This window comes from Syngnathus leptorhynchus, chromosome 19, assembly GCF_054491065.1.
Source record: "Syngnathus leptorhynchus isolate UIUO chromosome 19, UIUO_Slep, whole genome shotgun sequence".
In the NCBI taxonomy this organism is placed as follows: Eukaryota; Metazoa; Chordata; class Actinopteri; order Syngnathiformes; family Syngnathidae; genus Syngnathus; species Syngnathus leptorhynchus.
In genome coordinates, this window is record NC_141213.1 from 7,307,762 (window position 1) to 7,331,832 (window position 24,071).

The following is a 24,071-nucleotide window of genomic DNA, read 5'->3' on the forward strand; positions in this document are numbered from 1 at the left end:
GCCAAATTCATTTGCTTTGTATTTTTTTTTTGTTTGTTAATTGGATAAGAGACTTTACACACTTGCAGAGTTCGTGCTGTGTTTTAAACAGAGTCGCTTACCCACAATGCAAAGCGGCTCCCAAGCAAGCAGTGCAGGCAAGCCTGGCAGTGAGCAAAAACAACAGGCGGGCGACACTTTTTTTGTTTTGTTTTTTGTAATAGCATTGAAAGCGTCTACATGGATGGCGACCCTTGCCATCGCTGTTCCGCGCGTGCAATGATCTAAAGTCCGGAAGCCAAACATGCACCCCAGCGTGATGACGTGAGTACCGCAGCGCATTTTTTAAGTGGTCCCGACGCCACAGAGGAGGTGAATTTTAGTCCGCGGAAAAGGGGAGACTCGTTTGCTGGCTGGCTAGCCGAGCTGAGCCGAGCTGGGCTAGCTCGCTAGCTCTGTGCGGTTCTCTATGTTTGAGTGTCTTACGGCAGCAACGGCAGCGACGGTGCCATGAACAGCGGACTCCCAGCTTCAGCCGCTCCGCTCGGGGGTGCTGGGATACCCAATGTCAAGGTGAAGTTTTGCCGTTACTACGCGAAAGACAAAACGTGCTTCTATGGAGACGAGTGCCAGTTCCTGCACGAGGACCCGTCCATGGCGAGCCTGAGCCCCGTCCCGTTGTCTTTACCCGGGGGTGGAGGGACTCCGACGGGGTATTCCCTTGGCGGTTCCGCGGCCTCCGGCGCTGGAGGAGGAACCGGCTTGCCCAAGAAGAGCGAAGCCATGGGGCCTGCGGGGACCTCTCTGGACGGGTCGTTGCTAGCCAGTGAGTAACGCTTTTACTTCACAGCCGGGACCTCACTTGGGTGCACACCCGACTTTAAGAGGAGCATGGTCGGACTTGACTGAAAATCTAGCCCGGGGATTCAGTGAGGCCTCCTCGTCCCCCCCACTGATTTGTGCACATTTAGCCGTCACGTGCAATTGGGCATCGTCTACTTCGTGTTGTGGAGCTCACTCGGTGGCTTTTCACAACTGACGTGACTGTTGTTGTGTCAACGAAGCAAACATTAATAGCCTGTTGCAGCTCTGGCGAAAGAGGCCTGATGCTATGACAGCTGTGTAAATGGACAGAAAGCGCTTAAAGTTAGCCCAGTGTAGCTTCATGGCAATCTCTTGTGCAAAAAGAAAGCCTGGAATATCTTGTGCTTTTCATTGCAGATCAAAATCAATCATCTCGTATGCTGTTTAATCAGATCGAGTACGCGTGTTTACATGCTTGCTAACTGTAGCTGTGATGCTAACGTAGCTATAGTAGCTAACGTAGCCTTCCACGAGGTATTGTTGTTTGTTTGTTTGTTTGTTTGTTTGTTTTTTTGCGCTAATTTCTTTTGTACAAATAAACACCAAAATAGCGCAAAGTTATTTTGACGTCTGAACACTAATGTGTAAGTGGCTTGATAATGAACCCATGCTGGCGGTGCGTAGAGATTAGCATCGCCTTTGCTTGCATCTGAGGAACTGTTTACATTTTTTTCTAACGAGCCCTGTGATTGGTTGCACATAGTCGAGACCGTTCGATGTTCCTCAACGTCATCCTCTACTTGACAGCATCGTTGCTCAATATTCAAAGAAGTCCTTTTTTGTCCTTTGCAGTTCCAGGGATCGAGGGAGCGAGTCTGAGCGACGCCAACCTCACCAATTCCTACTTCAGCAGCAGCTTCATTGGCGTCAATGGATTTGGAAGTCCCGCAGAGTCCAAATACTCCATGATGCAGGTATCCACCACAACTTTGTGGTTGTCACACTTTTTCCCCATCACAGCTTCCTTTCTTGTGTTTTGAATCTCTCCATTTCTTGCTAGCGAATTACTACCACCAGCAGCTCTCCCAGTCTGCTCAACGACGGTGCCAAGAATTTCAGCCACAGCACTCACGGTCAGTCCAACATTGCCCCGGTTTCCATTGAAATGACCTGAACCTTTTTATCCCCGCCACGTAGAGCCTGTCAACTCCCCAACATCATCGCTGTTCAGCGATTTTGGTGCTCTTGGCATTTCTCAACGGAGAAAGGTGAGGAAAAACAAAACCGAGTGTCCCTCCCTGCTTTTTGAGGTAACCTGCAATTGGTGACACACCGACCTGTCCGAATTTGTTTTGTTTTAAGGTGTGGGTACCAACCTTTTTTTCTTTTAGGCGCCCAATCCGACAGCGAGCGAGTTCATCCCTAAGGGAGCTCCACGAATGGCCACCATGGCGCCGTCTTCTGTGCAGGCCTTCCCCTCGCCTATCTTTGCCCACCCGGGTCTTAACAGCTCCACAGCTGCCGCTTTAGCTTCAGGTGCCGTCTCCTTTCTTTCCCGCCTCATTTCTTTTCCGTCCCGCTCCAAACCAACACGCTTGACCGTCTGCTTTCAGGCATGTCTTTATCGGCCGGCTCATCTCCCCTTCACTCACCGAAGATTACGCCGCATACCTCGCCTGCCCCGCGCCGCCGCAGCCACACCCCGAACCCGGTCAACTACATGGTGCCCACCACGGCGGCCGACCCGGGCGCTCACATTATCCAGAAAGAGACCGTCGGGGGGACCACATACTTCTACACGGACAATACCCCTGCTCCCATGGCCGGGATGGTACGTGGCGGCCTTCTTCTAATGACTAATCTTTTTTGGCTGTCATTCAGAAAGTCACGACTAAGTTTTGCTTTCTCAGTAAATAGGAAGCTCGTTGTTTGTGGTTTCACCGCAGGTGTTTCCTACCTACCATATTTACCCCCCCACCGCACCCCACGTGGCCTACATGCAGCCCAAAGCCAACGCCCCGTCCTTCTTCATGGCGGATGAACTCCGACAGGTATTTCTCACCCGGCCGGCCGTTCTACAGACGTGAGCTGCCGTTAACGTCTTCCGACGCTTGGCAGGAATTAATAAACAGGCACCTGATAACCATGGCGCAGATCGACCACTCGGAAAACACAGGTGGAAATCCCAAACCTCCTACCTTGTTAGCGTGACGAAAAATAGTCACAGTCGGCGCCCTGTGTTGTGCAGACGTACCGTCTGAGGTGGACAGCTACCACAGCCTGTTCCCCCTGGAGGCCCTCCCGCCGCCCAACCGCATGCAGAAGACCAGCAACTTCAGCTACATCACGTCCTGCTACAAGGCGGTCAACAGCAAGGACGACCTGCCCTACTGCCTGCGGAGGATACACGGTAAGCGGACATGTGCCAAAGGAATATTCGCTAGACGACTCCATTTCACGTTTGTTCAGGCTTCCGCCTCGTCAACACCAAGTGCATGATGCTGGTGGACATGTGGAAGAAGATTCAGCACTCCAACTCGGTCACCCTGAGGGAGGTCTTTACCACGAAGGCCTTTGGAGACCACTGTGAGTTGGAATGTTTTGCTCATTGATTTCTTTTTTCCCCACTTTTAAAATGGACTTCAATCCTTCTTTCCTTCTCCCCCCCAGCGTTGGTGTTCTCTTATGACTTCCACGCGGGCGCAGAAACCATGTTCAGCCGACACTTCAACGACCCAACGGCCGACTCGTATTTTACCAAGAGGAAGTGGGGTGAGCGGCTCCTCTACCAAATGATGTCCCCTACATATATAAAAAAAAAAACCAAAATTGCCTGATGCACTTTGTTTTGGTGACCCACTAATAGGCGTTAATGAGGTCATCCGCTTAGGCACGTCAATCCAATTAAGGGCTGGATATCATTTGCTCCAGCGGGTAGCACGGCAAGTCAGCCATGGGTTCTATTTTGGATCAAGTCTTTTATTGACTGTTGGCCACGGTGCAAGCGAGACATGGACCTAAGGAGGAACCTGTGGCTGAAAGTGATCCTGAAGGCAGGTGCTGCTGTTGACCTCGTCCACCAGAACAGAACAGAGCAGAACAGTGTTTAGCCTGCAGCAAACAAAAACATGCCACACTCGTTTTTTGTGTCATGTTCAATTATTGGAGCCAATTTGCCAAAAATCCAAACTCATCCAGACTTTTATTGGAGGCTCACATGCTTGTTTTCAGGCCATTGTCATTTTGAGAAGCCCCACTCTAACTTAGAAGAAACCAAAAAAAGGAAGTTGTCAGTTTGCACGTCACAAGCTGTTTTTGCGCGATAACGTGCGTGATGTTTTTTCTTTTTTTGTGTGCGTGCAGGACAACACGAGCCTCCCCCTCCGCGGCAGCACGCCGGCCTGCTGCCCGAGTCGCTCATCTGGGCCTACATTGTCCAGCTCAGTTCGGCCCTGCGCACCATCCACACAGCGGGCCTGGCGTGCCGCGTTATGGACCCCAGCAAGATCCTCATTACGGGCAAGACCAGGTTTGTACTGTGCATTCAGTAACGTGAAGCATCACCGACCCGATGAGATCATCGAGCGACTTTTGACGCTATGGAATTTTGTGTATGCAGGTTACGTGTGAATTGCGTGGGCGTCTTTGACGTCCTGACCTTTGACAGCAGTCAGAGCAACCACCTGGCCCTGATGCCGCAATACCAGGTGCTCGCCGCGCGCAACGCCCGGCCGCTCGTCGTCGTGGAGTTAAACGCGGCTCTTGTGTTTCCAGCAAGCCGACCTGGTGTCGCTGGGCAAAGTCGTGCTGGCGCTGGCCTGCAACTCGCTGGCCGGCATTCAGAGGGAGAACCTGCAGAAGGCCATGGAGCTGGTGTCCATCAACTACTCGTCAGACCTCAAGAACCTCATACTGTAAGAGCCACACTTGAGCCAACAATTTTTCCCATAATCTAACGTTTGCTTCTCTCTCTGCTTCCAGATACCTGCTGACCGAACAGTCTCGTCTCCGGAGCGTCAACGACATCATGCCGATGATCGGAGCTCGATTTTACACGCAGCTGGACGCTTCGCAGATGAGGAACGACGTGATCGAGGAGGACCTGGCCAAGGTGATGTGCCATACGCAGAGTCAACGCTGGAGCTTTGAGCCGGCCGGCCGGCGGGCGGCTAAACGCGATTGCCCCTGTTTTTTAGGAAGTGCAAAATGGCCGCCTCTTCCGCCTGCTCGCCAAGCTGGGCACCATCAACGAGAGGCCCGAGTGAGTCCGCCGCTCCGTCCGCATTTGCGCTGTTGCCACATCGACGCTTAAAACCGCCGGCTGCGGCGTGTGAATTCCAGGTTTCAGAAGGACCCCACGTGGTCGGAAACGGGCGACCGCTACCTGCTCAAGCTTTTCCGGGACCACCTGTTTCACCAGGTGACGGAAGCCGGGACGCCGTGGATCGACCTCAGCCACATTGTCTCCTGTCTCAACAAAGTGGGTGACGTTTGCTTTCCATAACAAACTGACACTCTCCGTGAATGTAGTCACCAAAGGTTCACTTTGATATATATATATTTTTTTTAACGAATTGGCCAGCTGGACGCCGGTGGGCCGGAGAAGATCAGCCTGGTGTCGCGGGACGAGAAGAGCGTGCTGGTGGTGACCTACTCGGACCTGAAGCGCTGCTTCGACAGCACCTTTCAGGAGCTGCAGGCGGCCTCTGCCGGCTCACTGTAGCGTCGCCCCCTACTGGCCTGGCGGGCGCACTACAATTGCACTACGGCGGGCCATCCATCCACCTTCCGAGCGAGCCGGTGGACGGCCGAGCTCGTGGAGACATTTCAACATCAGCATTTTGGGCGGGAAGGCCTCAGTCGCATACACTGTCCAACCAGAAGGCTTTTGTTTCCCTTCTAAAGTGTATTTTTTTTTTTAGTCTTTCCTAAAAAAAAGAAAAAACCTGCAAGCTGGAAAAACCGTATAAGAAATGGACGCTTGGGACGGCGAATATATATATATTTTTTTTTAGATTTGGGGGGAACAAAGCAATGTTTGAGGTTCTTCTTGAACATGTTTTTATTGTTTCTTTTTACCGCTGTTTGTGTGGGAGGCGTTGGTGAGTAAGGCGTTTTTTTTCCCCCCAGAGGAGCCTGCACTAAGATTTTAATTTTTCCCCGGGTTACTTTTTTATGTGTGAATGAATTGCCCACAGGGTGTACAGAGAGTCTCATGCATTTATCATGGCGCTGTTCATTTGTTTTTTGCGCCCCCCCCCCCCCCCCCATTTTGGCAGTTGCCTCTTTACGGAATGTCACCTCTTCTTTTTTAGAAGCACTTTTTTTGTGTGCGTGTGTGCGTGTTTTTGCCAAAGCGGGAGGGCAAATTTTTTTTCAATCAGTGGACCAATGCCAGCAGTAGTGAAGGAATGACACGCAGGATGACAAATAAGGTAGTGCCCCACACACACACACACACACCTGCCACCCCACCCGATGATTGAATGTGATCTGCCGTCATTGGTCAGGATTGTTCACAGCGCCCCCCCAACGATGCTCCAAGGAGGTTTTTCCACGATTCCAAACACTGCTCTTGAACTCTGTTGACCCTGAAAATTTGAATTCATGGAAAGGATTTCATTGCCTGCTTGGTGGGTGGGGGTGCTAACTGTGTTAGCTCATCTGATGACTGTGGTGCTTTAGAACCCCCCCCCCCCCGGCATACGTGCACCCTCGGCCACTCCTCTCACACACACTCCACAACCAACATTTTTTTTTGCCCCTCGTGTTCCAATGTCTCAAACTTTGCAATATTTGTGTGTACAGCAGTATTTTAATAAAGAATTCAGAAAGCAAGACAGCATGGTCACATTGCAAAAAATGAGTAAGGCTAGTTGGAAGAAACATAATAGGAGCTCCTAAAAACTAAACCTACAGATATCCAGCATATCATGTCAGTGTAAGAAGGATCTTTCCTCCCTTTGAGGTACCAATACAACCAGGAACTGTGACTTTTTTACTTGGCTAACTGCGTATTCATGGAGGGGACAAATAGGTTGTAGTCAGGAGGAGGGGAGTCCGAATCCCACCTGGATGACCTGTTGCTATGGAGACTGACTGCTTCCTTGATGCCGTTGCTCCAGGAAAGACACTGCAGCTCCTCTGAAGGTAGGACCATGCCGCTGTCGCAATCCTGAAGCACACATCAAATCTATTCAAGTATTTGTGTGTGCGTGTGTCTGTTTCCTCACCTCAGATCTGTGAAGCGGATCCTCGCAGGGCATCTCCTCAAACGTGTCCAGTTTGGCCACCACAGCATGCATGTAACTGCACGGTACAACATTTGGATTCAACAATACATGACAAATGAAATGAAGATGTCAAATCATGGACAGTGGCGACCTTAAGTTTGTGACAGCAAGGGGCTTTTCCACCCGAGATCCCAGAGGAATGCAGTTCTTCTCGTCCTGTCAATATAAATCAATACTGTTGTCAATATTAAGGGCTTCCGATGATTCGTGTTGTTTTCGATAGACCGCTTTGACCGTGGAGCGAAGCAGATCTTCGAGGGTGTCCGCCAGGTGGGAAAAGAAAGGTCTCTCGCTGGGCTCGGCCTCCCAGCAGGCCAGCATGGTGCTGTAACTGGACAAGCGCCAAAACACCACGTGAGCTCGGGACGGGACGCCAAAGGCAACCGACTGCGCCGCTTTCTCCTCACATGTCGGCCGTGCTGTACTCCGGCGCCCTCATCCTGGTTCCCGCCTTCAGTCTGCGGCAGAAGTCCTCGTCGATGTGCAGGCCGGGATACGGTGAGGCCCCTACGGTATGGTACGTGTTGCCGCGACATCACTCGTTGCGTTCCTCTGGCTACTTTGTGGAGTGTTCTTGTGTCACCTCTTACCCAAAGAGAAGATTTCCCAGAGCAGGACACCAAAGGCCCACACGTCACTCTGAGTGGTAAAGACCTTGTCGAAGATGGACTCTGGAGACATCCATTTGAGAGGCAGGCGAGCCTAACAGCCAATCAGGTTAGAGAAAATGCAAAGCAAAATGTTGGAACTGAAACAAAGCTGGTCAAAATGTTCTAGTATTTGTCGTGTGTGTGTGTGTGTGTGTGTGTGTGTGTGTGTGTGTGTGTGTGTGTGTGTGTGTGTGTGTGTGTGTGTGTGTGTGTGTGTGTGTGTGTGTGTGTGTGTGTGTGTGTGTGTGTGTGTGTGTGTGTGTGTGTGTGTGTGTGTGTGTGTGTGTGTGTGTGTGTGTGTGTGTGTGTGTGTGTGTGTGTGTGTGTGTGTGTGTGTGTGTGTGTGTGTGTGTGTGTGTGTGTGTGTACGTACTCACGTCTCCCTTTCGCACATAATCGGGGTCTTTGTAGATGTCCCTCGCTAGGCCGAAGTCGCAAATTTTTACCACGTTGTTGTCAGACAGTAAAACGTTTCGGGCCGCCAGGTCTCGATGAATGCACTAAAGTGGAAAAAACCCAAATGTTGCCTGCGTCCGTCACGGATTGAAGATGATAAGGGGTCAGACCTTGCGGGACGCCAGGAAGTCCATTCCTCGCGCCACCTGGAAGCTGAAGGAGATGAGATCCTCCAGAAATAACGGAGAGTCTGATATGTCGTCTATTGGAAATTGAAAAAAAGAATATCCCAAATATTATCTACGGTTCCAAAGTATTGCTAATAACAAAAGTGGCAGCAATTACCTCCAATGTTTGCGTCCTCCTTCATTTCTCTCTGGATGTTGCAACGTTTCTTTCCAGATTTTCTGCTGGCCACCTGGGGCATATAAAATGGAAATCAAGTCCTATATATTGTCATTCAATCCAAAAGAAATAAGACATGACAAAGAATTTAGACTCAAAAGAGAAATAAACTGCGTTCAAATTAGCATTGGAATTTCATTCATTTGGTCCTAACTCAAGCTAGAAATTAAAAGTTGTGGAAGCAAGTCAAGGGATCCAAATTAAAGTTGCCGTGAGAAACTTGACATATGGTCCCGTGTTTGGTTAATTGCGAGAGGCTCAGAGGAGCTATAGGGAAGTAAAGGTGAGGCAGATAAGGTCTTCCTCTCAACCTCAAAACAAGATTACAGAAGTGACTTTTTGGATGTGTAAATGATTTTGTGCTTTCGGTATTGCTTAACATCATGACAAGAGAGCCCGATATCATCTTTAACAATTCAACAGCACAGTCACCCCAAACATCTCTCGTTTGCCTCTCAGGAAGCTAGACAGGTTTCCATGGCGACAGTACTCCACAATCACCATCAGCGGCCCTGTAAGATCCAAATCAGAAAGTTAAGACTTAGCCTGGAACCCAAACGGCGTGTGGAATCACGATCATCTACAAACCTCCCGGCTTGGTGCAAGCTCCCAGTAGGTTAACGACGTTGACATGGTGTCCGATGTAGTTGAGGATTTTCAGTTCGGTCATCAGGGCTTTGTGCTCGCTGACTGTGGCGCCCTCTAGTGGACCAAACGTAAACATACATAGGAAAAAAATATCATCCAATAGATTGAAGACCCCGCCAGAAGACCTTTTGTACCTTTGAGCATTTTAACAGCAACCGTCCTGCAGCTGGAAGCGTCGTCCATTCCAAAGGCAGATGCCTGCACCACCTTACCAAAGGCTCCTCGGCCCAAATTCTTGCCTGCTTGACAGGAACACGATACTGAAGACTTGAAAGCTTCATCATAACCCAAATTCTTGCTTGGGTGTGTGACATGATACTCGCTTCTCGCCCATCCTGGAAGTGAGCGTCTGATAAGACACGACTTGGAAGCTCATCAGGAGAACATTGGACTGAGCACCACCCTCGTGGCTGATTAGTGTCAGTAAACGCCCTCCGACCGGGCTTTTAATTACCCAGCCAAAGACAATACACTGATTAATGGAACCTCCCAATGATCATTTGATAAGAGCTATGAGAAAGTCGAAGTATCGCCGACGCCATCTTAATACATCCTCTGCTTACATTCCTGGAAGCAAACAAACCAGAAAAGTACGAAATAACGTACCTAATTTGAGACGCTCTCGAGGGAACTCCCACTGGTTGGGATCATACTGGAGTCGTTCAGACTGCTCCCGGACGGGGCCGTCTCCGGGGTCCAGTATGATGGACAGGTACTCGCTTTTACTCTGGGAATTGTCGGGCTGTAGAACGTAGGGACGGGGAATCGTTAACCCAGGATTGCACGGGGGGGTTGCTCGCTCTTCCTGACCTGTCGTAGCTTTCGGATCAGGAGCGTCAGGAGAAGCCACAGGAAGGTGGCCGCCACGCACGTGCACGTCAGAGTAGGGATCTCCATGGACGGCGTTTCGGGCGCATTGACCCATATGTAGGCGGAGCTCTCCACGGAGCCCTTCTGGTTGCTGGCCTGGCATGTATACAAGCCCTGGTCCTCCACGCTGATGCGGTCGATATGGAGCGAGCCCTCCTTTGCTGATATCGCAATACCTGACAACGATGAAACACAAGTGAGGATAAAGAACCGCATTTTACATCGGATAGTGATTCCATTTTCTTTTTTTTACCTACCAGATCCTGCCGACAGGGCGCGTTGGTTCTTGTACCACGTGATAGCCGGTGGCGGGACGCCCTCGGCGGGGCAACCGAGGGTCAATGAGCTGCTTACGTTTACCGTACGATCCGTCAAATTCTTTAGCAGCTCTGGAGGCTCCAGAGCTGAGCAGAAAAACTGAGTTCAATATGAACACAATTGGACCCCAGTCCTTAGTTCGACACTAGGGGGCAGGGCAGGGGATTGTTGAACACCCGCAGAAACACTATAATGCTATCACTTTTCAATTCAATTCCGCTACCATCTTGCGGCAGCTGACCGAACTGTGATGTCTATCGCAGTTCCCTTTCCTGCTCCTGTACTGTACTTGATAAAACCTTGAATTGTGTGTCGTAGATTGTATCGGAACAACAAATGCACCTACGACCAAACTATTTTGGTCACTAGGACACATTGCTATTAACTCGGGCGTCCCTCATCTGATTTTAACCTCACTCACCCCAAAAGCCACTTTTCTGTTTTTTCTTACTTGTGAAGGAAGTGGACGAATTCTTTTTTCTCACTGGTCACCCAGTGTGTGTGTGTGTGTGTGTGTGTGTGGGGGGGGGGTCTGGATGGAGGAAGTGGACGTGTCGGGCGTTGATTGTTATAGCGAGCGGCGGTCCGCAGACATGAAGCAAAGTCACTTAAGCCAGGCGACTGATTGTTGTTTCCCCCATCTTCGGACAACAATTGATGATTGTGCGAGCGGGGGCCTGACAGTGTCTGATTGGCTGATTGTTCCCGCGGCCCAGCGCAGGGGCCTGTAAATGTGGCATTGTGGGAAGTGCCATTGTGTGCTCTTCCTCCAGACCAGAGCCCATTCCCACGTGAAAGAGGTGCCGAGCAAAGGCAGGGTGGGGCCTCAGGAAGCCGAGGGGGACCCGATTCCCAAACTCCGTGAGACAGACAGAGAGAGAGGAGAGAGTGGCTGCTTGTTTGTTTGCGACATACGTGCACAAAGACATCAGGATGTCCCGAAATAAGGAGGCCCTCATGCTGGGATAATTACAACACTGCGCTTGGGACCTTTACCAGATAGATGATGGAAGCCTGGCAATGCCTAAACGACGGAATCATGAACTCACCTGAAACCCTCACCTGCGCCACGAGGTGGACCTCCTGCCCCGTCAAGCGGTGGTGGGCGGCGCACATGTAGGCCCCTGTGTCTTGCGCGCTCAGGTTGCTTAGTGACAACAGCAGAGAGCGTGAGAACTCCCCCGTGGACGCTTGCCCGTTCAGGGTGGTGCCCCCGCGCCAGTCGGCACCCCCGCCACCGGCGGGATGCAAGCGTCGCCACGACAGGCTGCTGTACAGGTGCTTGTTGGCGCTGCAGGTGAGGCGCAGATCTCCGCCTTCCCTGGCGTCTTCCCCCTGGCTCAAGGCGAAGCCGCCTGGAACGTCTGACGAGACATGTCGAGTGATTTTTTTTTTTCCTTTTTTTACCTTACCACAAATGGTACGTGGGCTCCCTCTAGTGGTACGATAAGAATCGCTCAATTCAAACTAACTAAGCTTCCCAGTCCAAAATAGCTAGCCTGCTAGCTAACATTAGCTAGCTCTATGCCACAGTATGCATTTCAGCATCAAGAGCGCACGATTGAAGTCATTCATTACTGCCATTCATCGGAGCAATAGAAAAGCCAATTGATTAGTCACTCCCGCATTTACCGCCACAATCTAAACTGTTGACAAATGATCTTGATCGTATGATTATGAGTAGAATTATTAACTTTGTTAACTTTCCTCGACTCTGGAAAGTTTCCACATTGAGTTGTTGAAACTTTCCAAATAGTGTGGAAACATTCTTGCTTAGTTATCTAAAATACTCCACTAGTTTCCACAATTGATTAACCACTTGCTGAGGCGAGCACTAAACTTCTCCACTCTCGTCCACTCTCACCCCCACCCTGTTTTCTCTCAATAAATACTCTCTTGCAAGAGTCCTATGGTAGACTACGTTGGAACATCGCTGTATGCACAGTGACGAACGTTTTCTCCACTTGCAAGTGCTAAAAGGGCATACTGTCTCCCGCGTGGTTCTTGCAAATAAGTTGGCGTGAGCACCACTGTAACATAAACGTTCATGTTTGAATCAACTTTTTTTTTCTTTTTTCTTCAAGGGCTCTGGCTACAACGAGAGAGAAGGGTTTGTTTGCAAGTGGTACTATTGGAGAAAGCTCCGACTTGCACCACCCGGAAGTACCTGACATCACGGTGACGTGTCCGACCGAGCTGGCCGCCATTTTGGAACACCTTTTGATGTATATCCACGACTATTGTGGCCAGCGTGAAGACGGCGAGAAAAAGTCTTTCTATTTACTTTAGCCCTTTGAAACTTCCCGTGGAAACGGCTCGAGAGCTTCCTGATGGCGGATTGTGTTTATCTTTCCCGAACACCCCGAGGCCTCCCGAAATAAAGCCGAGCCGCCAGTCCAAGGAAATGCGCCGCGCGGTACGAGGAGACGGGGTTAGTGGAACGATAAGGGCCCACGGGTTCCTGTTTCGTTCTCGCATACGTACACAAGCTCAATTGTACTCGCACGCGCTGAAGAGCAACACAATGAACCTAACCCAAATTTCTAGTGAATCTTAATGGAGATGTTTTTCCGAATGTGACTTCTTCTTCCCACGAGATTCTGCCTAGCAACAAGTGACCAGCTTGCTTGTGCTTTTCCAATTTGTCATTACCTGTGACATAGAAGGGGGTGTCCAGGTGGTCCAGTCCCACAGAGTTGGAGGCCACGCAACGGAACACACCTGACACCAGAGCCCGGGCCACGGTCACAACACCCACCGTCTAAACACACGTGTGAGTCCATTTCTAATCCGATGACATGAACATATGTGATCACGCTGGCGTGTCATGTTCCACCTTGGTCTTCCCCTGAAGCACTTCCTGTCTGTGGGTCACAGTCAGGATGCGGTTGTGTGCGGACGTGGCGGGGAGCCCCTCGCTCACGGGGATCCAAAGGGAGGAGGATGTCGGAGCCGCGCACCTTCAGTGAGGAAGAGGAGGACGACACTCAGCTGTGTTGACGCTTCAGCAGCTGTACATACATGCATACGAGCTAAGCTATGTTTTTGCTCTTAGTCACCAAATTGGCATCAAACACCTTCCGCTCTAAATATAGCCAGCGTATTCCACGCACCGAGGAACAATTTGTAAGCGTTAGTGTCTCTGGATTCCGCCAGGAGGCGACGTGACTTCCTGTTTTGGAGCGCTCGGAATGGCCTCCTGCTATTTTTGGACGCCAAACGTTGGATTTGAGGTCAGTTGTGCAACCATACAAACATGTACGTGCCTTGCTAAGTTTGAGCTTATTGCTGACTTTTATGGATGTACAAGTAAACTTTGTTTTGTCCATGAGGTGTTACTTTCTTTTCCCTGATTGCTCTTCCTCTTGGGTTGTACATTGTGTGCGTCCCACCCTGTGCGTTACACACACACACACACACACACACACACGCGCACACCTATACGCACACACCTGCCCGCGTACTCTCACTCCAAATGGAAATAGAAGTGTAAGATTTTGCGATAAAGATTTGTTAGTCACACAAAGACAAGTAGACAAGACACACAACAATCACTCCACAGTCACTCAGTGTACGTGTGTGTGCGTGTGCGGGCACGTACGTGTTCACTAACTACACCTAAGTGTTCCTGTCTACAGCCCAAAATAACCACACAGACATTTAAAAGAACAATGCACATATGTAAGTGAAGTTTAATGCAAAACAACATCAACTGTTACAAACAATTTAAAAACAAAGATGTTTTGACAGAGTCATACAAATCATTTTGCTCATACGTAAGTTAGTTGTATAAAATTATTAAATATTAGCTTCATATATTACTCATAGAACATCTTTATACAAGGGGCACATCTGCAAACCTGCACGCACCCATCCGTACACACACGCACACACGCTTGCATGTCAAGTGTATGAAGGATAATTAGGACCACGTGGATGGGAGCAAAGATGAAGTATGAAAAAAAAAAAAATTCTCTATACATGTATATATAAATATACACGTTATACATTATTAGTACATATAAAGTACATGTATATGTTCCCCCCCCCCAAAAAAAATAAATCGGAGCGGCCCTGTTCATCCTTCATGCAAATGGCTCATCGCTGTTTCCGACACACAGACAATCGGGGCTGTTCTAAGCGCGACATAAGTGACACTCTCTCCGCAGACTTCCTACATGGTAGGCGTCCGTCTTTATTTCAACTATGAAACCTTGTGTCCACTCCCTCTTCTCTTTTTGGATTTCTTTCTGGAGGAAAAACAAACAAACAACAAACCGTAAAAACTCACAGCTTTCGGGGATGTGTGTGGGCGGGGGCAGCAGGGTGTCAGGGAAGGGCTCGGGGGAGGGGGGGGGGGCACGCACCCATGATAGTACCACTCTAGGACACAAAAAACAAGCAAAGTAGCTTGGATAGATGTGGCTGGTTGCATAGCATGGAAGAAATAAATAACTGAAGCAGGTGTAAGTACGTATATGACTCTTGTGTGCTGGGGCTCCACTGCTCAGCAGTGTTGCAAGTCCACTCCAGCTCAACAAGGCTTCTTCCACTGAGGAGGCGGGATCCAAATGAGTACGCTATTCACAAAAACTTTGGAATATTTAGCGAAGTTTCAGGAAGAAGTTGTATGCAAGTTGGAATGCAGTCCACAACTTGTGAAGCGTTTTTCGATGTACTGGGAGAAGTTTAGCTGTAGAGCATTTTAGGGTCATCCTGAACTCCCACCTTAAAGCTTAATATACTTCACATTTTGTAACTAGCGTATGTGTGTGCGTGTGCACTGGTGATGGGGGCAGCAGCAGCAGCAGAGTTCTGGTGATGGGAAGATGTGTGTGAGGGTGGGGAGGGGAGGGGGGAGGAGAGAGGGGGGGGGCGTCTCAAGAATAGATCAAGTCTTTCGGAAGCAGCCCTGTGCCACGTTTGAAGACGAAGGGGACAATCACGCTGCTGGGAAGCGTCTCGCGTCGGGAGAGGAAGCCAAACAACGAGAGGAAAAGCGCTCTGATTTTCGCACAGGAAGCCCAGCGCGCCTCCTGCCCGGGCCTGATAAGAAGAGCTGCCATTCCCATGGCCGGACCAGCGCCCGCCGGCGGACCCCGCTATGAGCGGGGACCCGAAAGAGAGGAGCTCCTGGGCCCGGCGAGCGAACCCGGCCCGGCCCGTCGCGCCCGCCGGGCCTCCTCCGCCTCGGCGTCAAGCTTGCGGTGCAGCCGGGCTGCGAAGGACAAGTGAGGCCCATGTGAGGATCCGGCACGCAGCACAAGATAAGCACAAACACCTCACAACAGTGACCTGCAAGTGTCCGCTCGCTATTTAGCAACAGTGACCTGCGAGTGTCCGATCGCTATTTAGCAACAGTGACCTGCAAAGTGTGACGTGACTATTTAGCCACAGTGACCTGCAAGTGCCCGCTCGCTATTTAGCAACAGTGACCTGCAAGTGTCCGATCACTATTTAGCAATTGGAGCAGTATAGTACAAAAAAGGAACTGCCGGCCATACACGTGAGAAACAATTGGGAGGGGGCGGGGTTGGTTTTGGGGGTCAAAGTTTGAGTATGTGCATGATGTCACCGGCGTCCCTGCTCTCAGGTAACACTTAACCTCCGCGGCTGGCGCTCGCGAGCTACACAATACGTCTTTGACCCCCGAGAACCGTTCCGTCTCTTCTTGCCAAGTGTGCGTCTTACGTGCGTGTGGATGGCTGGCTGGCTGGCTGGCCGGCCGGCCTCCTCCGATAGAAGAAAAAGCATCGGAGGATGTGCTGTGCAATCACAATAATAAACAGGCCTCTCACCCTAAGCCCTGCGCAGGAAAGCCATTAAATCATCCACGTTTGATTTGGAAGGCAACAAATTGGGCCTGAGAGCACGGAACTGCTCTCTATTCAAGTCTGTGTGTGTGTGTTTTCCTCTCTCTCCTTTCAAGTCTCTCATGTGCTGTGTGTGAGTGTTTGAATGGACCATGCACACCACACTTTACATTAAGGGATCAAATGGAAAAAAAAAGTACGCAAAGACAGAAAGAAAGAGAAAAAGTGACACAATGAAACACATGCATACACACAAAGTGCACACGGAAATTTTCACACATTCAGACACACATGAAAGCGCCTCAAAGGCATCTGTTCTCGTTACAAGAAGGAAACAGTGTCTGGACACATGCTGAAATAGACAAAACATGGCTTGTTTACTCAATCACACAATGCACACACGCACACACACACACACACACACACACACACACACACACACACACACACACACCATTTAACGCACAACAATAACAGCAGAGGGGACAGTCACTTTTTTTTTTTTTACTGTGACATTTCAGCATTGTATGTGCCACAATGGCTGTGGATGCAACTAATCATTAAAAAAATGAATATCAGTAATAATTTGCATTCTAAGACGTCACAAGGACCATTTTTTTTAACTTTGTAGTCACTAAGTAAAAACAAACATACTCTAAACCACCTTAAAAGTGACAATGCCAAGAAAAGATTAAAAAAATATCTGAAAATCAATGTACGATTAAAAAGCAGTCTTAAAAGTCACGGCAAAAACAAACAAACAAATAATAATAATTGTACTTCAAACGTTAGCCTCAAATTAGCCTTAACATGAGCAAAGTCAAATTGGCCCAAATCAAAAAGTCAGCAGGGGACCCAAAAAAAGCCTGCTCGATTCAAGACGGCTTCCAAAAGGCCTCATTCATCAAGCTAGCTTGCTAGCGCCTGTCGCTCGCGTCACGTGCGTACTCACAGGCCTTTGGGCGGACACGGGTGCCAGAGCCAGTGGAGGTGCGGCGCGGGGACGGCGTGGGACGTGCAGTGCACGGACTGTCGGCTCCCCCGGGGTACGGCGCCCGAGTCCTGCGACGACACGGCTTTCTCGCCGATCTGAGGACTCACTGGGACAAGCAAATGTGGCACGTCAAAACAAATCAAAGCAAAGCGACGATTCCCGTCAAGGTCTTACCGTTGACCACCAGGATTAGCGTGAGGTTCTGGTAGAGTCCGTGCTCCTGGTTGTGGACGCGCACGGTATATTTGCCCGCATCTTCCTCCGCCACGTCGCGGATGACCAGGGAATGGCCGTCCAGGAGGTAGCGGGAGCACCGCTCGGCCGCCACCGTGCCGTCTTTCAACCTGCGGCAGCCACCGCGACGGGACATTTACGCCTTTGAGCTGAACAAGCGTGCTTTTTTTCATGCGCGTCATCTCACCAGATAACTTGGGGCGCCGGGAAGGCTCGCAGTTTGGGTGAAATTCGGTAGGACTTCTGACCCGCTCGGGCCTCGATCACCGAGCCTCGTCTGGGCTTCAGTCGGATGAAGGGGCGATCTGCCGAGACCAAAGAAGCAACGTCCGACCCCTCGTCAAGTTTCAGCGACCAGGAACTTACCGTAAACGGTAACGGTGACTTTCTGCTGCTTGGTTTTGTTTCCGCTGCTGACACGACAAGTGTAGAGGCCGCGGTCGGTGCGCCGCAGTTTGGGGATGGTCAGGATGTTGTAGAACAACATGTGGGTCCTGTGCTTCAGCAGACGCTTGGACGTGGAGCCGCTGCTGCTCGTCTGCAGACGGACAGACAAATGAGCTCCTTTTCTCCGATTGTCCGGGAATTTGCCTACCTTTCCAGGGTAGTCCCACGAGATGTTCACCCTGGTGTTCAGTTCTCCGGTGGCGGTGCAGTTGAGGACCAGCCTCTCTCCCTTCAAGGCCTGCACGGGACCAGTACTGTTGAGGTACACGTCCAAGATGTTGCTCACTAAGAGCACACGGGAAGAAGCAGATGGGTGAGTTTTCAGAATCCAAGCAAAACCTTGGTTGCGGCCTCGTCCCGGCGGGCAGACCTGGTCTGTGGACAATGTAGATGCGCGACTTGTGCGTCACGCCGTCCATCAGGGTCTGGCAGAAGAAGAGGCCGATGTAGTAGAAGGTGGGAGAGCGGATGGTGAAGCCCCGCTTGCCGTTCCACATGATGTTCCTTTGGTCAGGACTCAAGCTGTGGCTGGGGAACTGCGGGAGAACCACATTTCCTTTTAGGGAAAGAATTCCCTTCCGATCGGCCCGAATACCGACTCACGGCGATCGGGGAACCGCGGCAGAAGGAGATTTCATTTTCCGGAAACGATTCTCTTCACTTGTTTCCCAGCCCTTCAAATACATTTTTGAAGTGGACACAAAATGACCTGCGGTATTTTTGGACTCCAATTTCCGGTCCCGCTCTAAATCCTGAGAGCCATCCAGATGCTGATGAGTCCTGGCGGGGCTCTGGCTTCTGTGGCCCAAATCCTTGCGTAACTCTTGTTGTGTTCTTGGAGGTCACCGCGAGGAAACGGCGAAAAAGCCTCCCACCCTGTCTCGGGGGAGCAGGTAGGAGCGAGGTGACCCTTTTCCCACTGTTTCTTCTTCTCTTTGCCCCCTCTTACCTAACGCCAAGGTGGGTAAGAGACGTCCGAGGATATGGCAAACGTGACTCCGGCCGGGTCCGTCTCCACGCTTCCTGATTGGATTGGAGGGCGTGTCACTTTCACAGTGCGAGGCTAGTAGGGGGGGGGGGGGGGGGGGGCTCAAGGGTATTGTTGGATGGAGCTAGCCAAAATGAAAAAAGGCATTCCAGGAAGAAAACACTCCAGAGGCCTGTGACAGTCAGTGGATGAAGGGAAGGATGGGCGCTATTTTTACATTGGTTCCCTTTGTGCTTACAAGAATTTGAGAGCATGACAAATACATTTTGTACTGAACAAAAAGTACCACACATTTTGCTTTTTTTTTTTAAATATACAATCATTTTTCAAAATGTTACAATTTCCCGTCACGCGAAAACCTCTGAAATGGCGTATTCTTAGAACCATTCCCTTGGCCCTTCCTCTTTGCTTTTCATGATGACTTATTCAGAGAAAAATGAGCAATTGTTATCCGAATGGAGTGAAGCAAGCGGCTATTTCATCCATGTCATTCTGGTCATTTTTTCTTGTGACTCATTTATTCTAAAAGCCAAGCTTTGGCTGCATTCTGCTTGTTTGACAAATTCTCCCCGATTTAGTCATTGGACAATTGGCACGCTAGCCTGCCGGCCAGCGGGCAGCAGCCAGCAGCCAGCAAGCAGCAGGCAGCAGGCAGCCGCCAGTAATAAGCGGCCGTTCTGAAACAATGGCGTGAGCGCAGCTACTTGAGCTTCCTCTTGCCAGCTGTTTTAAGCATCATGGCCAAAACGTTGGCGGCCAAGAGTGCGACTATGAGTGACGTTGTGGGAAGTGATGCTGGCCGGGGGCCAACGAGGCACTCTGGACCTAACGTCCTGTCTCCAGCCGGCTTCAAAACAAAACAAAAAAAGATCGGAAAAAGCTTGTTAAGAAATACAAAACGTGGCCATCATTTGGGACATTTTTTTATGCCGCTTGACTTGTTTTCTTTATTTAGCAACACGTTTCAGGCATGGCTTCTTGCGACTTTTGTGTGGCAAACTTCCAGTTGTTAAGTCAAACTCTTTTCAGGGGGTTCTGCTGACGTGGATGCAGTTTGGTCACAAAACCTCTTGGAAGCTTACCTTGACCAGCGTGCTGGTGATGTTGGGGTGGGTGACCCTGCAGGGGATGACCAGCGGCTGCTTCTCCTTCATGTACAAAACGTCGGGGCTCATCTCCGAATGGTCCACAAATGGTTGCCGACTATCTGAAAGGCAAACACTAGCGATCAGGGACTCAAATGGCGTGCGCTTTTATCTATCTGTGCATTCAGAAAAGGTGTTCCGCAGGGCTCCGTACTACTGTCTGTTCCATTCAATTGGCGCTATTTACCCTTTTGTAATGGTGTGGCGTGTCGGTTGAAAAAATATAGGAACAGGTAAGAACGTTTTTAGACATACGCTTAAACGTGCTATTTATTGCTGCTAATTGTTAGCATGTCGATGACGCTTTCTGTGAAGGTAGCGGGGGGCATTTCTAACATGAGATGAAACTGTTTATTTGTACTCTGTCGGTGGCTGCGTCCACTATTGTGTAGTCACTGAATCCAACTGAACAACGTGACCCGACCACCACACTAATGGCCGCCAGCCGGCCACAATAAACACCCAGATTGTTGGTAGGCAATCATTGCAGCGCATTGTTTGTGTGTTGGCTCGGGGCTGTTATTCAAGGAAAGCTAATCTCTGAACGCCCCCCGAAACAAAAGTACCCCAAGGACCGACCCACTGAGCTGGGCTTCCTTCTGCCGCCGCTTTGATTTGGGCCCTAATGTAATGGACGAGGAGGCCCGAGCAATGGACGCCGCCCCACTCCTCCCCCTGCGTCACCTTGGTGAGGGCAGAGATGCTCTGCGGGGTCGAGGGAGGGGTCGAGCATTGCAGACTTTGTGCCTCCTCTTTGCTTTGGCGGCGGCCTTCATCTTAACCTCACACGCACACACACACACATGTTCACATACTTTGTCCAAGAGTTAGTGTCCCCCCCCACCCAGCTCCCTCCCAACCCTTGGCCTCCTCTCTTCAAGCACAGGATGCTGGAGCGGGGCAGATAAGGCCGATGCCCTGCATGGGAAACTCTGCCCAGTCTTGAGCCTTTCAACAGCTGGCCCATTACACTCCAAAAAAGACTTTTATTTATATACAAATATCTCGGAATAGAAATATATCGAGAGCGGCGCAAGGTGCTGAAACGGTGCCTGGAGTGTTTAGAGATCATCGGCGTGACTGTTTTTAGCACTTCCTCTTGAAAAACGTCCAGACTTTTAAAAAGTAGGACAGAGAAAAGCGGAGTACACCCTGCCTGGAGTGGTTGTTAGCCACCTGTAGTTTGCATGTCACACACTTTTCAATATCGTGATGTGTTTCCGCAGTGATTAAATGTCTCTTTAAATTTCCATATTGTACGTTTCAAAGTGGCGAAATCTAGTGACCGACAAAGTTGCTGCAACAGTGAGTACCTTCGTTGCAACTCCCCGGCTCCGCCCCCGGCTGTCATAGCAACCCTTGAAAATGCCCGAACAAGACGCAAGCGTCTCCTTACCTGTCACGTACACGTAAACCGAGGCCTGCTGCTGCGCTCGGTGTCGGTAGCGACACAGGAAGGAGCCCGTGTGGCGTGGCTGGGCGCCACCCAGTAGCGTCACGCGACTGCAGTGCAGCCGCTGTGACTTGCCGCAGCGGAATTCCTCCACACGGATCCCGTCGTGGGGCAGGTCAGGCGGGAAGGACCACGACAGCTCCCAGCGACCTCTAGATGACAAGAAGAAATGAAACCTTGGCTTCTTCACAACAATTTCATTTGGCTTCAATTGACATTGTGCTGCTCCTTCTGCTTTTAGCACCTTGGCCACCAGTGGGCAGTGCAATACAGACGTAGTATATATGTAGTATGTGGAGCCTCTTTGCAGAAGATAAAGAATAGATACAAGTGAGGATCATAAATATGTGTTGCCCCGTTGCTTAAATAGTTTATGACAAGGTTGCTATTTGTTAGCATTTAGCTGAAGTGACCTGCATCTGAGCTCCAGGGTCTGGTTGATCTCCAGAACTAGCTGTTTGTGCGTCCCTTCCAGTACGGGCACGCTGTATTTGCCGTCTGCCTCCTCGTCTGCACCTGCGGGACATGAGGGCACTTTGAGGCAGGTGGATAGAAATGGCACATGGGTTCGGTGAAGTGGATGACAGCGCCCGACCGCCGCGTTCATTGTCGGTCGGCGTAATGGCTCCCTGCGGATGCCTCATTCACAGTAAGTTGCCTTACTCATACTTCCGAGAACACTTCCTTCTCTTTGACACACACTCTCACACGTACGTAGCTTGCCTGATGCCAAGTCCATTCAAAATGGGAAATTAAAATAAAAACATCCTCAAAGGGGAACCCCCCCCCAAGATGTTTATGTCGGTAGAAATTGTTTACATTACATATTTAGTCATGAAAGCTATATTTATGAAAAAAAAAACGATATTATTACCGCCTAAAAAAAGTTTGTTTTAAAACTTAGTCAGAGCATTTTAAAATGTAAAAAAATGGCAAGGAATTGTACTGGCATAAAAACCAAACATTAATTAAAATAAATGTGTCTCAACTGTTGAGGAGTTTCAAATAAATATAATATTAAAGACAAAATAATGTATTGAAGAATAAAATCCTATTTCAACCTATAGAAAAGAAAAACAAAATATTAGAACTTTTAATGATATTAGAAAACAATATAGAACCCAAAACATTCAAAAAGGTTAATATCGTCAAAGATCAAAACGTTAAATTAAAAAATTAAGTAGATCTTTTGAAAGAAATTGTCCCCCCCCCCAAAAAAAAAAATACAAACCAAACGTCCCAAATAATAAATGTTAAAATGTCATGATTATTACAAATTGCTGATGAGTGACATATAAAAATGTCAAATAAATAAAATAAGCATTAACAGGACGGAAATAGCACCACATCATGCCACAATAAATAACATGGAATAATGAATGTTGCAAACACGTGATTTTTTTCATTCATCATTTTGTCGCATGTGTGTAAAGTATACAAAAAATAAAAGTGAAAAGTAGGGAGGGAAATTAGATGCATTTGAAGACGCATGAACCGAAGCGCTTCTCGTCGAATTCGCCTAAAAGACCGCAAGTACGCACGAGGCGATCCTTCCAGTGACGGCGGCCACTCACCTTTGGCAAAGAGCGCGTACAATCCACAAAGCAGAAAGGTGAGCAGAAAGTTCATCGTGTTCGTCCAACCACCGATAATGAAAGACACGGGCCGTGCGTTTTAGTCCTTTTGGATGGGGATGGATTAAGATGACGCAGAAGGAAGGCAAGTGACTTGAGGGACTCCTGCGCGACGCGCTGCCGTCGTTGGGCCTTTATAGCGTTCCCACAGTGGGGGCCACCGGATGGCGGCCTTCCGTGACGCGCGCGCGCGTCCTGACACACCCAAGCCAAGCGCGTAATAGCCACCCGGGCCGGGCTCGGATCCACCCGGCCCTCAACTCGACTCCCAGCTTCCTTCGAGTGCTCCAAACTCAGGAATAAATCACACTGACTGCCTCTCAAGAACAACCTGCATGTACACATTTGCCTCGGTTAAAATCCACGAGGTGACTTGCACGTACGCACCTTTTTTTTCTCTTCCTCAGATCACAAATGGGAACATTGTCAACGTAGAGTCCAATACGTACACACTTGTGTAACGCTCCCAGATATCATCATGGAATAACTCATCTTTTTTTTATTTAGTTTAGAAATAGCGAAAGCGCTTGTTCTTCTCAATTGCGTACTTTGGTTTTCAATTTGTAATTCCCCAAACTAGAATATAGTAGCAGACGCGGCTCGTAAATTTGCTGTGGATTCATTCCCAGGACGTTCTCAGTGGTAACACTTCTCATACTGACCACGAGACAGCGACAGTGTAGCGTCTGTACACAGTGTTGCGTGATGATCCATCAATTCCACAACTGCTCATTGCACACGTGTGGTCACCCTCTATCAGTGTAAGAAATATCATCACAAAATAAACACACAAACGTACGCACATACATATCACAAACTGTGGCTGGATCTTCCCAATAGAACCAAGTAGGATGGGTGGGTGCAGTATAACATTATTCCTGCAGAGAGCACACTCCCTCCATAGTTGATAGTTGATAGTCATTTTCGATGCTAAATAAATTGTTACAAATAAGCAAGCGTGCCGTCATTAGACGGCAAATTATAGCCAGAAAGGAAACCG

General features: G+C 49.5%; 2 protein-coding genes across 7 annotated transcripts; one reads left to right on the top strand and one right to left on the bottom strand.

Annotated features, from left to right (window-relative positions):
* Positions 1 to 100: 100 nt before the first annotated feature.
* Positions 101 to 7,390, top strand: pan3 (poly(A) specific ribonuclease subunit PAN3). Of its 2 annotated transcripts, none has more exons than XM_085938503.1 (19): positions 101 to 303; positions 471 to 805; positions 1,636 to 1,757; positions 1,844 to 1,916; positions 1,981 to 2,093; positions 2,175 to 2,319; positions 2,397 to 2,614; positions 2,730 to 2,834; positions 2,902 to 2,959; positions 3,032 to 3,193; positions 3,253 to 3,369; positions 3,454 to 3,555; positions 4,147 to 4,312; positions 4,403 to 4,490; positions 4,558 to 4,697; positions 4,765 to 4,894; positions 4,980 to 5,044; positions 5,125 to 5,263; positions 5,366 to 7,390. In XM_085938503.1, exons 1-19 carry the CDS (start codon positions 284 to 286, stop codon positions 5,504 to 5,506), a joined length of 2,439 nt encoding a protein of 812 aa, XP_085794629.1. In that variant the 5' UTR covers positions 101 to 283; the 3' UTR covers positions 5,507 to 7,390. The 2 variants fall into 2 exon arrangements, with proteins under 2 accessions (XP_085794629.1, XP_085794630.1); XM_085938504.1 differs by having other exon boundaries at positions 1,981 to 2,051; positions 5,366 to 7,384.
* flt1 (fms related receptor tyrosine kinase 1) lies at positions 6,487 to 24,029 on the bottom strand. 5 transcript variants are annotated; one of them, XM_085938498.1, is made up of 28 exons: positions 23,879 to 24,029; positions 21,851 to 21,953; positions 21,381 to 21,589; positions 19,922 to 20,046; positions 18,222 to 18,387; positions 18,000 to 18,136; positions 17,771 to 17,942; positions 17,592 to 17,709; positions 17,345 to 17,514; positions 17,129 to 17,276; positions 13,200 to 13,323; positions 13,016 to 13,124; positions 11,413 to 11,727; positions 10,303 to 10,449; positions 9,986 to 10,221; positions 9,782 to 9,917; positions 9,310 to 9,414; positions 9,116 to 9,229; positions 8,960 to 9,039; positions 8,468 to 8,540; positions 8,293 to 8,384; positions 8,104 to 8,226; positions 7,667 to 7,778; positions 7,484 to 7,583; positions 7,311 to 7,407; positions 7,168 to 7,232; positions 7,017 to 7,092; positions 6,487 to 6,958 (listed from the first exon to the last, which is right to left on the bottom strand). In XM_085938498.1, the coding sequence occupies exons 1-28, from the start codon at positions 23,991 to 23,993 to the stop codon at positions 6,782 to 6,784; spliced, it is 3,744 nt and encodes a 1,247-aa protein (XP_085794624.1). In that variant the 5' UTR covers positions 23,994 to 24,029; the 3' UTR covers positions 6,487 to 6,781. The 5 variants fall into 5 exon arrangements, with proteins under 5 accessions (XP_085794624.1, XP_085794622.1, XP_085794626.1 ...); XM_085938496.1 differs by having other exon boundaries at positions 9,310 to 9,510; XM_085938500.1 differs by lacking the exon at positions 23,879 to 24,029 and adding an exon at positions 23,012 to 23,165.
* Positions 24,030 to 24,071: the final 42 nt, after the last annotated feature.

What these genes read in the sequence shown, in the direction of transcription:
- pan3 (XM_085938503.1), top strand. Translation starts at nt 284, where the DNA reads ATGCACCCCAGCGTGATGAC. An exon ending in TTTTACCAAGAGGAAGTGGG is followed by an intron (nt 3,556 to 4,146) that starts GTGAGCGGCTCC and finishes GTGTGCGTGCAG; the next exon opens with GACAACACGAGCCTCCCCCT. An exon ending in ACCATCAACGAGAGGCCCGA is followed by an intron (nt 5,045 to 5,124) that starts GTGAGTCCGCCG and finishes TGTGAATTCCAG; the next exon opens with GTTTCAGAAGGACCCCACGT.
- flt1 (XM_085938496.1), bottom strand. Translation starts at nt 23,993, where the DNA reads ATGACTATCAACTATCAACTATGGAGGGAGTGTGCTCTCTGCAGGAAT. An exon ending in CCGTGTCCGCCCAAAGGCCT is followed by an intron (nt 13,324 to 17,128) that starts GTGAGTACGCAC and finishes TCCTCACTGAAG; the next exon opens with GTGCGCGGCTCCGACATCCT. An exon ending in TCGAGAGCGTCTCAAATTAG is followed by an intron (nt 9,511 to 9,781) that starts GTACGTTATTTC and finishes GCTCACTTCCAG; the next exon opens with GATGGGCGAGAAGCGAGTAT.